The sequence below is a fragment of the Cheilinus undulatus genome, linkage group 16 (assembly GCF_018320785.1).
Source record: "Cheilinus undulatus linkage group 16, ASM1832078v1, whole genome shotgun sequence".
NCBI lineage: Eukaryota > Metazoa > Chordata > Actinopteri > Labriformes > Labridae > Cheilinus > Cheilinus undulatus.
In genome coordinates this window covers 31,343,541-31,358,360 of record NC_054880.1, presented here as the reverse complement: position 1 = coordinate 31,358,360, position 14,820 = coordinate 31,343,541, and the positions used below count along the sequence as shown (strand labels likewise).

The window sequence follows — 14,820 nt, the reverse complement described above, 5'->3', positions numbered from 1 at the left end:
AAAAACTAATGTGTCTAGTCTTACTGTAGTGTGCACATCTAATAAGAGCTTTATAAAGAGCTGCTGGAGAGATTCTGTGTTTTCTAAACACAGCAGACTTGCAAACAGCCTCTGTTAGTTTTAACATTGGCTGACAACAGCCTCGTGTACTTTTCTCCCGCTCAGTGTTTGTGAAATGCCGCCCGTGTTCATGATAACTTTATGATAATGATATGGTAATGGCAGACTTCAGCACCGCGGACAGCTCCCTCCGCGTCGCTCCGCCTCCTTCCTACCGGCTGCGTGTCGCGCGTGGCAGCCAATAGATGCCTGTGCTTCATTTCAGCACTGGATACAACGGCGTGAGCTTCAAAGAGCCTGTCCACCCAGTAAGGAGAGGGACCCTCACTCCGGTAGTGATGCGAAGAGAGAGGCTCTGCTGGCTGAACAACACTTCCATGGGATAAAAAACCTTCCTGCTCACATTTAACCGCTAATTGTGTCTGTGCATGTGTCACGAGGACCGAGAAATGCTCTGGTAGCGCGAGCGCGAATGACACTATCGCCCGCCTTTTTGTTTCCCAAAAGATACTCGGAGCTTACTTGGAGCCGTTTGGACATTGAGCAAGTTTTATTCGTTATTTACTCGAAATACATTTGAGTGTTTTTTTCTTGGAGCCCCAAGCCGAGGACGAAATGGAGAGCGAGAAGTACTTGCCGGAGCTTATGGCAGAGAAGGACACGCTGGATCCGTCTTTTCAGCACTCCCTGCGGCTACTGGATCAAGGTAAATATCCGTGCTTAAATACTGAAGTAAACAGTTTAGCTGCGTGAAAACAGTGCGAGTCTGAAGCACACTGTTCAGGTTTAACGCTTGGTGCTGGGCTGCAGGCTACATGACTCCACCAGCAGCCCGCCTACTTCAAGTTATAAATAAGAGGTTTGTGGGTCTACTTACAATTTCCTGTTTGGTCACACTAAAATAGCGAGGTCCTTTTAGCAGCATGGCTGTTTTGTCAAGTTGTCATTGAGCAAAAGTGAATTCCTCTTGGTGAAATAGAGGTGAGCTGCCTCAGTTTAAAGCCATTAGGTTGACAAAGTTTTGATTTTAATGGTCAAACATAAACAACATACCATACATGGCACTTTCAAATTAGTATCATGTTGCTGTTTATTGTCTTTTAGAAAGCTTAAAAAATAATGATGAAGGTAAGTATTGGCCAAATAGAAAATGCACCCTTCACACATAGTGCTTATCAAAGTCCAGCCAGCAGTTTCTGGATGGAATCAGCAGTGAAACACCATTTGACACCTCACTTTGCAGGCTGCAGTCATCCCTATCCCATGCCAACATGTGTAAGCTGTGGAGAAATAATCACACTTTTATTTAAATGTACATGTGTGTCCTCCTTTGAAGAAGTGGACGTGACTGAAATGGATTCATGGAGCAGCTCGCAGACGCTTTAATTAATCCGTTGCACAGCCTTCTGCTTTGAAGCTGTCTGAATTTCTGCAAACACTCCTTCAGACGCAGCCCCGTGGAGCTCCTCATGTGGGAAGTGCACTGTTATAGCATCCAAGTGCCTCCTTCAAGTACCACTCATGGGCTCTGTCTAGAGTCTAGTAGACTGTTGGCTCCAAAGGCAACAAGCAAAGAGCAGCTGCACTGTAACTAATTCTACTGTAGCCCTAGAAGCGGCTCCTGCACCAAGCTGGTTTTCAGTCGCTCGGCCGTGTCCCCTCTAGTCACTGCCTGCAGAACTTGGAACATCAGGAGATCCTTAAAAGGGTTCCTAAGAAGAGGCAGCAAAGTGAGGCGTTGATTTAATTTTAATGTTGTTTACTTGCTTAGAGTTCACAAAAGTGACAAAGTGTATGACTTTCCGTGATACTGACACTCTTTGAATCTATTATTTGAGTGTGGGGTTAGTGCTGCTTCTGATGTTTACTTTTAATAATTCAACGCCTTCTGTGCAGAGGATTAAAGTAAAACTTATAGTCCAAAAAGGTTAGAGGCATATTTTCTCCTATTAAAAGTATTTTGACTGCAAACTTCAAATACATATCTTTCAAGAGGAAAATAAAAACTTGAACTTAACTCTTGCCAAAATGTAGAAAAAATCCAGACTTGCCAGATGCAATGTTCGCATCACCAGCCACCTTAACACAATTGATTTTCTATTTTAACAAACTTTATTTAAAAAAATCAAAAACAAATCAAGAGATAAGAACCATCAGGATTTTGGTTTAGGATTTGAGTTTCTCACTGTTTATATTCCAGATGTGGCACTGGCTGATAGAATCACTCTGTGTACTCTAACACAGTCTAGAACCTGTTTCAGCCCCTGAAGCTTTGATTTTTATTCATTAATCAATTCAAAGTGAAATTGTAGTAAAAAAAAAAAATCTTTCAAAACTTCCAAACATGCAGTCTCTTGTATGCTGCGTATTCAGTCAACGGTTAGAGAGTCTCACTTTTGACCTAGAAAACAGAGGCATTGAACTTGTAAAATATCATGCAGTTTCATTGGGTGCTGATTAGCGTTTTGACCATCAACTAATCAATTCACTGACTATTAAATGTATCAAACTGCTTGCTCATGTTGTCTCTAAAATACTCTACATTTGTAACAAATGCACCCTCTTTTCTTCCTCCCATCTTCACTCATCAGGTCACGGTGGCTGCAGGCTCTCTCTTAGATTTTGTTCAATTTAATTCCCCTTGTAAATTAAACCGACATTGATGTGTAGACATTAAAGTATTCGCAGACAATAGGGCTGGGTGATATGGACTAAAAATTATGTATTTTCTAACAGGACTTCATGATTTTTTCCAGAAGATCTCAAAGATTTTGCTCAGCATTTAGATCCTGATTAACAATCATGACTTCATATTGACTTTAAAGACGTTTTTTAGAGTTCATGTCATATTTTTAAACATATATATCCTGATATGTGTCTGTTGCCAGGGCTGGACGGGGACAAACTTTTTAACTGAGCGTTTTAGCCCACATGTGCCCCTAACTATTGGCCAAGCATAGGCAAGTTCATTTATAGAGCACCATTCATACACAGAGCAGTTCACAGTGCTTAATAGAACAGAAAGTTAAAAAAAAGCAGAATGACTTCAAGATTAAAAAAGGGAAAAAAAACAACTATTTTTTTGCTCAGTTGATTAGAATATTAGATTAATTACAAAATAAATAGTAATTGGATAAAAGGTGTTGTTTAAAACAGTGGTTCTCAACTGGTCTAGCCTCAGGACCCACCAGTTTCTTCAATGACACATTACAACCCTAAATAATAAAATGAAAATAAAAATCAAAAACATTTTGATGGAACAAAAATAAGTGTAAAAAAAAAGAAACTGGACATACCTAACATGTTTTCCACCCTACTTCCCCATGATTGCATGTAATTTTTTGCCAGTATCAAGAGATCTTGAAAGATTAACTCATTTACATGGAAAAAGCAGCTTTGTTATAGCAAGAAAAGGAGATAATGAGATGAAATATTGAGAAAACATTTAAAGCTACCGACTATCATGAAAAAAAGAGTAAAATTATTCTATGGATGCATGTCAACCAAAGACTCATTTGCCACCTTATTTTCCCGAGACCCACTTAAAACAATCACTTTTGGATCTGGACCCACAAGTGGAGAACCGCTGTTTTAAAAGATTCTAAGAGGAGTTTAAACTTATGGGAATGCAGCACATGTTTTAAGACCTTTTTAAAGAAGCTAACAGATGTAGAGAGCCTCGGGTTCTATTTCAGTTTCATACACAGGTGACTAGCATAGAACCCTGCTTGGTTCTGGGAACAGGTAGTAGACACATCCATCTGGATGCCTTGTAAGGGACTAAAAGGCTAGAGGGGTATATTAAACCAAGAACAGTTAGACCAGGATTTTAAAATTGACCTTTTAACTCACTAGCACTGTCCCCTTAATTACACCTGCTGACCCACAGTTATACTGTTATCACTGCTGATGAAAAAACTGGTTTCAATCCAAAACCTTGTATCTCCAAAATCATCACTTTTCAGGAAATAAAAAAATGCTGCATCTTTCAAATATTTCAACACTGAATGGTCATATTCCGCATCTTTTTGACACTTTCTATTGCTTTCAAATTTGTTAAAATTCTCTGTAAAGGGCGACCAATAGCACCAATTTATGTAAAGAAATTTAAATAATAATTGGAGATATGGGGTTTTGGCCTGATGTGAGTGAACACCTTATAAAGGTCAGTGTTTAGGCTTCATCTTCCTCTAGAAAGATACAGTAATTGCTAAATTATAACTGGTAATTAAACTTAACATGACAGCTTTTAAATGTGTTTCAAATCCCTGGCATTGGGCCAAAACCTTGTATCTCATTTTTTCATGATTTTTCTTTTCTTTTCATAAATCAGTGTTATTGGACACTCTTTACATCTGTCACTGAGTTTTAAGAGATTTCAGAGCAATAAAAAGTGTGGAAAAGATGCTGACTCTGACCATTTGATGTTAAATTTATTGAAACATACAGCTTTTTTTAATCTCCTATAAAGTGGTGATTTTGGACATATGAGGTTTTAGTATAGTATAATATAAATAATGCTAGTGGTCATTTTTCATTGATCATGGGAATGCCAACATTGTTAAAATATGACAAAAACAAAGTTAAAGTTAAGTTAAATCCATGTGAACCAAATGTCAGCCAGCTGCACTGTGTCTTAAAATGCTCCTTAAATAAATGAAGTAAAATTATAATCCCCAATTTAGCCCCAACATTTCAAACAGATTATCTTGTGGCCAATAATCATATTATTGTTAGTGTTTGTTGCTTTTAACAAACTTATTTCATGGTCATGTCTTATTTAAAAATGTATTGGTATATTATTATATATTACCCAGCCCTAACAGAAAACCAGTTCTTAACAGATGTAGAATATGCTCATTTAAAAACATGCAGAAAGAGAGTTATGTGAAAGAGTCCAGTTCCACCTTCGTACAACAGAGTATTGCTTTTTAATGTCTTGATATACTAAAACTTGCCGTGTTCTCATTGAATCACCATCTGCTGTTCATTCAGTGTATGTTGGAGTAATGGATGTAATGGGCTGACACTATCAGTTGCAGATGGAGTCTCATTTGAAAGAACAGAGCGAGGTTAATGCATCTTTCAGTGAGCTGATTCATGTACAGTAAGGTAAATGTATTCCAGTCGGTGAGGGAGATAAGGCTGTTTTACTCAGCAGTTTTGTTATCTGCTGCTTTTATTACTCAAATCTGGGTTAGTCTCTCCTTTTTTGCTAAGGACACATATTCACCTTAAAAAAGTACTGAATACTAAATACCAGTTGAAAGACAACCATTTCCCTGACAGTCTTCTTTTTAAGTCCTTTATCTACAGAGAACATCTTTCTTACTTTTTTGCAAAACTGGTCTTTTTAAAAATCCGATAGAAGTAATGGAAAATTTTGTGTGTGAGGCAGCTGCAGAGCGGAGAAATGTATGAATGTTTCCCCTGTGTTTTTCATTTAAAATAGTTTATCATAACACGAGTTCTGGATGTAACATTTCCAATAAAGTTAGTTTGTGATATTTCTGGTGGGGGCAAACATTGCAGTTGGACACCATCGCAAGCGGCAGAATTAATCCGTGACATTTTATGAAGTAAGCAGAACTCTGCGGTGCACAAAATTTGGCTGAAACAGTCTGCCACAACTCCAAAACTGTAAATACTGTTATCTCTCTCTTACACAACAGATGGAACAGGATGAGGCTTAATAGAGCACTTCTTCTGCCATCTTGCTGATGAGTTCTGGACCTGATTATGCAATTGGCAGGGGATGCAGAGAACACAGCTAGAGTAACTAGAGTTACTGCGTGCAAGCGGTGACTATGAGATTATTCCAGGTCCAGAGAGACTCCCATTGAGGAGAAATTAGGGGAGCATTGTGTTGGGAGCTTGGGGACAGAGGCGGGCTGCTTTGATAAGTTTGGGTCGTTTGCAGTGCTCGTCTCCCGAAAGGAGCGTATCTCTGCCCCCGTGACAAGCCTCATACAGTCAGCAGCAGACACTTGGAGCTGGAGGAATATCTTAAGCCAAAATAAGAGCCAGGCAGGACCAGCAGCCTGCATGGAATAAAAAAAATCCTCAGCAGAATACTAATGACAGGCTTCTAGGTGCAAAAACACCTCCGGAGGCATGAAGTGCATCTGTTATTTACATGAAATCAGTGCGACTCGGCAGAACACGAGGGCACAGGGGCTGCAAGCAACACTTTTTATAACACAAAGAGGAGGCAGTATAATTTTTTTAGCAGGAGAGTCCTTCTTGACCTTGAAAAATCACAATCCTTGGCTGTCAAAGTATTATTTAAAGCTCTACTGTGGGAAAACAACTGGACGATTGTTGATGTCTTTGCAAAGACAGAATGGGGAAGAAAGCTCCCAGTGCCAACATGTCAAGAAACCTTAAAGCACCAGATCAGTAGATTTTTAAAAAAGTGTAAAAACTGAGAAATCTTTGCTAAAAGAAAAATAAAGCCCTCACTTTTCCTCACAATTCCTTTACGTGTGCGTGCTTTTGCACATATGTATAACCAAGCAGGCATCTGCTGGCTGGTTTATTCATGATTCTGTTTGAATGAACCAAAGAAAATGAATACATGGAGCCAAAGTCATCATCTCCAGAAATAAGGCTTCTCTCTCACTCTTGCTCATGTTTATGGGGTGGATGATTCAGATACGTTCATATGAACCCTTTTGAAATCCTCCAAAAAAGGCGTCATATTGATCAGATTGATCTGTGTTAATAAATCAGTTGTGATGCCTTTGAAGTCCATAATTAGTGCGTGCATTTCTTCTGAAATCACACTTAAAGCGGGCTTTATTGCCCCTTTCAGCACACTGTCGTCAAACCTCAGCATCTCTCTGCAGCCACAGTGATGTCAAATAAGGACACCACTGCACCTCTAAATGTCTCATTTCACTTAAAAACCCCACAGACAGCTCAGTGGATGAGTCAAAAGTCATCTCCACCTTGTGTTATCACTCATTTACCTTTCTCACCACTTTTTTACTGTTTTCTTGTAAATCCATGACAAGTTTCCTTTTCTGTTGTTCCTCCATCTTCCTGCAGTTCCTTGTTTTCCTTTAAAAATAAAAGCAGGTCTGTGTTTAAACAGGAAGTCGTTTACCCTTAATTTAAAAGTACAAATATCTGAAATTAAACACAACACTTTTAAATGAAAAAAATGAGCTTTTTGCCTTTATTATTACAGAAATAGGGCAGCGGGAGAGCCAGAAACAGGGAGGAGAGTGAGAGGAATGATGCAGTGAAATAGACACAGGCTGGATTTAAACCTGGGCCGCCTGCATACATGGGGAACAACCTAACCATTAGGCCATCTAAGCCCAATTTCAATCCTGGCAGCCTTAATTTAGACACAGTTTTAATGTGTAAAATCTGAATACTTCTCAAGAAAATAAATTACTTACGAAAAAGAATTGTAAGTGTATGAAACTGCCAGAATGCTTTGTTGTAATGTTAAGCGGTTTAACGGTCATGTTACTACTTGCAGAATTCTTTTGCATGTACTTTCTGTCTTAATTTACCTAAATCTGATGAAAACAGAGGAGTCTTGATGCCCTCAGGGTATTATATCCTTGAAGGCAAAAATGCAAGCATAGGCACTTGTGGACTTTTTTGTCTCTAGATCATTGGGCTTCATTCACAAATCATTTTTTAAAGAAGACATTTTTACTTAAAACACTGTCTGCAGTTTTTAAGAAGACCCTGAAATTCAGCAAAGTTTCTACTCTGAGATTTTTTTCAGCTTTTAAAAAATCTCTTAAGAACATCCTATAGTGCTATATTAGGTTGTTAACTTCAGAAAACACAGTGACACCAAAACAATGAATTTGAAGGCAAACGAGCAGAAGTGCTGCTTGAACTAGCTTTGGAAACTTTTGGTTTGCTTTGCTCAGTTCAGTTCAGTTTGCGAAGGAGTAACTGCATGAGTAAAAAAAGAGTCAAATCAAAAAATCCCAATCAAAAAAGTCAAGCTGGAACTGTTTTTCGTTATAGCAATCAAAGACACAACGCAGGATAAATTGATAGTATTATTAGCGTGATGTCACTATCGGCAGATACTAGCTGAAAAGGTGAATTGTAGGCAAACATGAAACTGATATGAAGTTGATATTTTCGACCAATATTTTATCTTTGAAAATCCTCCTAAGTCCCCTGTAAATGAACAGATTTAAATAAGATTATTTTTTAAGTTCCTCATCTTAAGAATTTTTAACATACACAATCAATGAATCAATCTATAACAATGGTTCCCAACCTTGCCGGCTTCCAAATTAGATTTGAATGTTAACTAAAACCACAATAGAGCAGTCATAAAGCAGTTCATACAAATGCCTTTTGGTAAGAAAAGCTGGACAGGCTTGTTTCTTTAAGGTTTTATAAAGGCCATGATCAGAATAAATGTTACATTTTGACAGAATTGAGTCATTTTGGGAGTGCAGATGGTTGAGTGGTTTAAGGTACCCGTGCACGGGGTACGCGGGCGGCCCGGGTTTCGAATCCGGCCTGTGGCCCTCTGCCGCATGTCTCTCCCCACTCTCTTCCCTGTTTCCAAGTCGATCCGCTGTCCTTCCTCTATCAAATAAAGGCATGAAAAGGCCCCAAAATAAATCTTAAAAAAAAGAATTGAGTCATTTTTCTTTTCATGTGGATCTTGGGACAGGGGCTCAGCTTTTCTCAGGTACATGTCGGGTGGACTTCAAGGAAAAAAAAGGTTGGGAACCCGCGTTCTACACTATTACCAACACAATATCAGATAGATTAAACTAGGACTGAACTAGTATTATTATTATTTTTTTTTCAGATTGCAAATTTGATATAAATTTTTGCATTAAAAAGAATGTTCATATTTATTTAATTCACAAGAAAACATTTAGAATTAGGAATAGATGGATAGAGAATAACATCTTTGCTGCAAAAGTAGTATTAAACTGTTATTCTGACACACATTTCAGGGTTAAAGAAAATTAAAACTGCAGCAGGCTATATTGCGATTTAATCAAAATTTCGATAAATTGCCCATCCCTAGTTTCAAGGACTGAAATTTGTTAAAACTTTCAACCTTCAAAACTCTAAATTATGTGCTTTAAAGACCGAAGTCTGAACTACATTTGAATATCTGTATCAGATGAAATGAATTTGTACATTGTACGTCAGGTGTCAACAAAAATGGAATAATGTGCATCCCTCCTTTGTTTAGCATTAAAACCTGAGACCTGAGTGGGTCACAAAGAAAGGCTTTATTTGAATCAATTGTGCCATTAAAACCATCACTCTAATCCTACATCAGCCCTACAGAGTAGCTTTGGTTGCTGTTTTGAAAGACAGTTGCCATTTGAATTTATTTATTTATTTACTTGTTTGTTTTAGCTTTTTCTTATACAGTTAACTCTTCACAAGATGAATGACATAATGAAATCATCTTAAATTGTACTGTAGTGTGTTTTATCATTGTATTAGTCCAACTTCAACGGTCCTAACTTAAGTCCTATAGACCTACACTGCCTCTCATTTGTTTCCCCCTCAAAGCTAACACTGAACTATTTTTTCCTCACTTTCATTTCCACACAACAGCATTAAGTACATTGCCTCTGCCTACGATGCTGTCAGAGTTAGTGATATAGTCTCATCTATTGTGTACATTCAGTATTCACTGCTTACTTTAAATAGCATGCCATTGAAGCAGCCTGTTCAGTTTTAATTTTGGGCAGCACTACATCCACTTTAAACTGCTTGAGTATTTCTTACTTGGTAACCACTGTGAAATTGTTTAAGTATTTCAAATTGGTGTCCCTTTTAAGGTTTCTTTCCTATTATTTGATCCTGTGTGACCTCCATGTGAGTGCTGTGTGCACCCTGCAGCTTCTTTAAAAGAGAATTTCATTTTGGTTGCTGAGAGGAAAAAAGCAGGAGCTTCCAGCTAATAAGGACATGACACTGATCAATTTAAAACCCTATGTGCAAACAATGATGTGGTTTAAGAACACGTCATGATTCTGAGGCAAGTTTTCTCAGGAAAGAACAGATTTAAAACAATGTTAAGGTAATATTGATGAACTAGGGTTAATTGATTTATTTTATTACATTTTGCTGCCATAGGTAAATCTTTTTAAGGTCCGTGTGGACATCAAGACTATCCTCTTTCCTGCATCAGTAGGAAGGAAGGGGTAACAAAGAAAACACCACCAAACCCATAATGTTAACAACAAAGCTATAGCTGTCTACTATTTTGGAAAACCCTCCTGAGTAGAGGATTACATAAAAGGAAAGATCAAAATACTGTAAAGATCATCATTATCTCTATTATCCTTCCAGCTGTGAGGACTTTGTACCCTTTAAACGAAATTGCTCAACAGTAAATGAACATAACCTTTTTTAAAATTCCTTCAAAGCTTCTGTAAACAGAAGCATGTTAAAAATGAAAAGTCTCTGCCTGCACCAGATGTATTCTGTTTGTTCAGGAGGAGGATGTGTAGCAGCGTGCAGCCCACTCTGAATGTTTCAGGACCTCTGGCCCAGTTTGAACGTCCTAACCTCGGTGCAGCGCAGACGCTCCACATCTAGTGCTTTTTAATTGGATATTCCACAGCGGGAGCCCAGCACAATGTTTGCATTACATTAGCTGCCTCAGCTAGCTTCCCCATAAAAGAAAAACAATAACAAAAAACAGCCATTATCGGCACAAACTGAGCAGGTGTGGAAAAGCATTCCTATCCTCCGATGCCCCATCGTTAATTCATACATTTCCATCTCATCAACGGCACAGTGGGGTATTTTTAGCCGTGCTTGAGTTTTGCTTCGAGTGAGAGCAGTTCCTGGGTTAGAATGCCCAGAAGTGAGCAAAAATAAGCTTTGGCAGAGGATCAAAGGCAGAGATATCGTTTTGTTGGGGAAACAGTGCTTGATAGCGATAATGATCTGTGGATCCGCGGCCGGCCGGCACGCTGAGCCACACAGTGAGGTGGAGGCGCAGTCGCAGCTCTGAACCTGTCTGAAGCAGAGTGCCGACTACTGATTTGACCCGCTCATGTAGTGAACTTGCAAGTGAACTGTAAGAGGGCAGACAGGGGAGCTTCAGCAACCCGCTCTGCATTCAGACAAGCAGTGGAAGGCTGCTGAGCGCTGCTGTGGGGAAGAGGTGTTTGCAGAGCTCTGTCTCTGCTTTGCTACAGCTCCCACTGGAATCAATGTAGGCCAGGACTAACACAGGCAGACCCTGGCCAGAAAACCCAACAGCTCCTCATTTACAGAAGCGACAAGCCACGAGGCTGCAACGATTTCACTGCTAATGTGGGATGCATGTTCTCACTTATTACAGCAGCAATGATGAGGCTGTGATTTATCTCTTTTCTGTCTTGATGGTTTTATTATGGTAAAAATGTCAAACCTGGAACATTCAAATGACTCATTTGTGCTCCTCTGTGTGTAAACAGAGGCTTTTTTCCTGTTAATTACAATTTTATATTACTGTTGGAGGAAGGCTGTCTGTAGTCATTTCCAGCTTTATCTGTGGGTACATGATCGGCTAATAACTGGAGCATAGGGATGGGGATTGTTACTTTATTATTATGATTATTATTATAATTGATACCCTTATTGGTCTTTATTGCTACCATTGAAGCTGGTATATGTATATATTCTGTCCTTAAATTATTAAGTTTACTAACAAGCAGAATCTGTCCAACCTCAATGTTCTTAATTTTCTAGACTGGGCTGATGTTTTAAATCAGTGGTTCACAATATCAGGGTCAGGACCCTCTTGCCTTGGGGTCACGAGACGTTAAGAGAGAGGGTCACCAGATGCTTCCCAAAAAATAAAGAATATCTTCAAAGGATTTTAAATAGTATATTTTACCCATTTGTTCTAGAAAAATAAATGCTTAAATTAGTTGAATAAAAACATGGTCAGTTGCTGAGATTTATACTGATATCACAATAATGTTTAAAAAAGAGATTTTTAAAATGTAAGTCTGCACGACAATTCTTGAATTTGTAAGGCTGTGTTCAATTATGCTTCAGCCATCTTCAGGTAAAACGAGGATCTGCTGTAAATAACAGGAGTTTGGGGGAGCTCTGTAGGAGCACCCTACAGCAACAATCTGACAAGGTTGTCTTTTAAAGGTCATGAGAAAGATTTGCCCAATCACTTCTCTTAACCATTAAAGTTCTACTATTGACTTGCCAGAGAGGTTTTAATCAGCGTAACATTCTGTAGACATTTTAGCCCATGCTTTACTCATAGACAGTGGAAAAGACGAAACAAAGTTTGTGTGATGTCACCCATGCATTTGGTTTCTGAAGCCGTCTTTTAAATCTAATCTGTGGCAGTTGACATATTGAAAATATTGCCTCAAACAAACATCCTCTTAACAGACATAGAAGGGTGGGTGAAACAGGTTTTAAGCCTTCTGTCAAACATGTACAATGCACTGGTTTATAGTCATATCTCTCACACCACTAATTATGCATAAGTTGTGTCCTTAAACTGGCTAGTTGTATAAACACTCATATGTGTATAGTGTGTGCCAGTAAACACATGAATTACTCTAAGTTTATCTGTGAACTAGGCTCTAAATGTCGAAGTCAGATGTCAAAAATCCTGCTGACAACGCCAATTTGATGAAGTTACTTAAACACTGAGATGAAGGCAGACACAGGAGTGTCTGAGTGGTTCACTCTTTTGTGCCTTCAGGGCAACTTTAATCTTGATGATAATCAAAAAGACTCCCCTGACTGATGTTTAGTATTAAGATGTCCCCACTCTTGACCCTACAACATGACCTAGGGCCTTGAAGTAACTCACCCATGCTCAGAGTATCTGTGAAATATCAGAGAGACATAGAAATGTCCTTGACTGTAAACATGTCTATTTCTACTACTAAAATGGGGGTTTTGGGATTAGGGTTTTTTTGCATCCACACTGGCTTTATTATTCAGCTCAAGAAGCATTATTTTACTTACTGATTATTTTACTCTGCCTTACCAAGTAAAATAGTCAATGCTGTTTCAGCACCTTCAGAAGGGGGTGTCAGCAGCATCACTGAAATCACCAAAAACATCAGATATGATCATGAGGTTATTGATACAGAAGATATTTGGGTCATTTTTTGGCTGTAATATCACACAAGAAAAAACACAAAACAAGATGAAATAAAACATTAATAGCCTTAACAAAAAATACATTTCTCTCAAACACAATGAAATGTCTACAGATGCACCATGGGCTTGTAGTGCATGCAGGCAAAAGAAGCCCGTTGTTTATGGAAAAGATAAAAATATGTGATGGTTCATGAGCAGAAATGTGCCAATTGTGAGAATTAGGACCAGTATAGATAACATTAGCTGATTGCCATATCTGATAACAATGTATTTCATTATTTCTTTTGGAGTTACACTTCTAAAACACAGACATTTTCCCTTCTCATGCCACATTATTTGCTGGTGTGCCATTATCTTTCAATAGGGATGATACAGCTGGTTAATAAAACATGGGCCCACCTATGAATCTATATCAGCTTAGGTGTCTACAGTGCTACCCAATAACCAGACAAAACATAAATACTCATGATGCAAAACTAAATATGCAAAGCAAATAAGTCACAAAAGAAAACAGATTTTAAAATCTGACCTTAATAGGGAAACACATGAAACACATAAAACTACCTAACTGAATAGCAGACTAAATATCAACATCAAAAGCATAGCTCCTACGAGGGTTATCAGAAGCTCTTCCTCCTCTCCAGCTGTTGCTTCACTGGTCTTTCCCTCTATCTAGTCTTTCCTCAGTCGTCCATTCAGTCCCCTCACCATATTGCATTGGATACAGTCTCCACCTGGTGCAAAGCTTGCCTTGGGCTCAGCTCAATCACATAATGTTGGGACTGTCAAATTTCCATGTTCAACATGCTGCTCGTGTAAAAAACGCTGCATTCATATTTCAAATGCCACAAAGACGTGCATTTTTTTTTCCTCCTCCACCTGCTTGCATACATAGCTTATGGTCTGCCTCGAAGCTGTCAGCCAGGACGGCATACCAAGAGGAGACTCTCAATTAAAGTGGCCGTGCAGCCAGGGCGGCTTAAATAATGCAGGCTGCACTTGCTTGGGTGGGAGTATGCTGGAAGATGATACCGGCTGGATTTGGATTAACATGTCTGCTCTTGGTGCTTACATAAAAACAGCATTTTTTATACCTTAATCCTGATTTTCACATCAGTTCTTTTTTATTTTAACAAAAGGCAGTCAGTGTTCTGAAACATTACAAAGCCTTACATAAATCAGCCCATCAAGAGCATTAACACCAAAGTTTGCTTCAACAAGATGGCACACAGATAGATGTTAACACTTACAATTCACAATTTATCAAATGTGGCAGCTTGTCCAGTTTCCGTATGCTTCAAAATACAACTCTCTAGTTTCCCTTCTGGTGTCGGTTTTGCATGTTGAGGGCTCTTCAGTAAAGTTAGCACTTTTAAATATTCACGGTCCTGTTAAGCTTTTAAAATTATGCTGCAGAGAAGAAAGTGTGTATTTTTTTAAGGTCAAAACAAAACAGGGCTGACTTTAAAATGTCTCAGTAGTTGTGGCTCCACTACTAAGACATGTTTATATGAGCACACATAGTTACTTAACTAACAGTTCAGTGTGCCACATATAAGTGATATTTGGGCAGGCATATTTACAGCCATCAGTTATGGCTGCTGACTTTTTTACATGACTTTACGTGATCACCATCACAAGATAAGGGCGAGGAGGATA

The 14,820-nt window shown here is 38.6% G+C and overlaps 1 protein-coding gene across 1 annotated transcript in view; it reads left to right on the top strand.

The window, feature by feature from the left end:
• The first annotated feature begins 374 nt into the window (after positions 1–374).
• The window catches only part of khdrbs3 (KH domain containing, RNA binding, signal transduction associated 3), a 216,739-nt gene continuing 202,293 nt past the window's right edge, over positions 375–14,820 (top strand). The window contains exon 1 of the mRNA XM_041809643.1: positions 375–766. Within this exon, the coding sequence (XP_041665577.1) occupies positions 676–766 (91 nt within the window). The 5' untranslated portion in view covers positions 375–675. The remainder of the gene's footprint in view (positions 767–14,820) is intronic.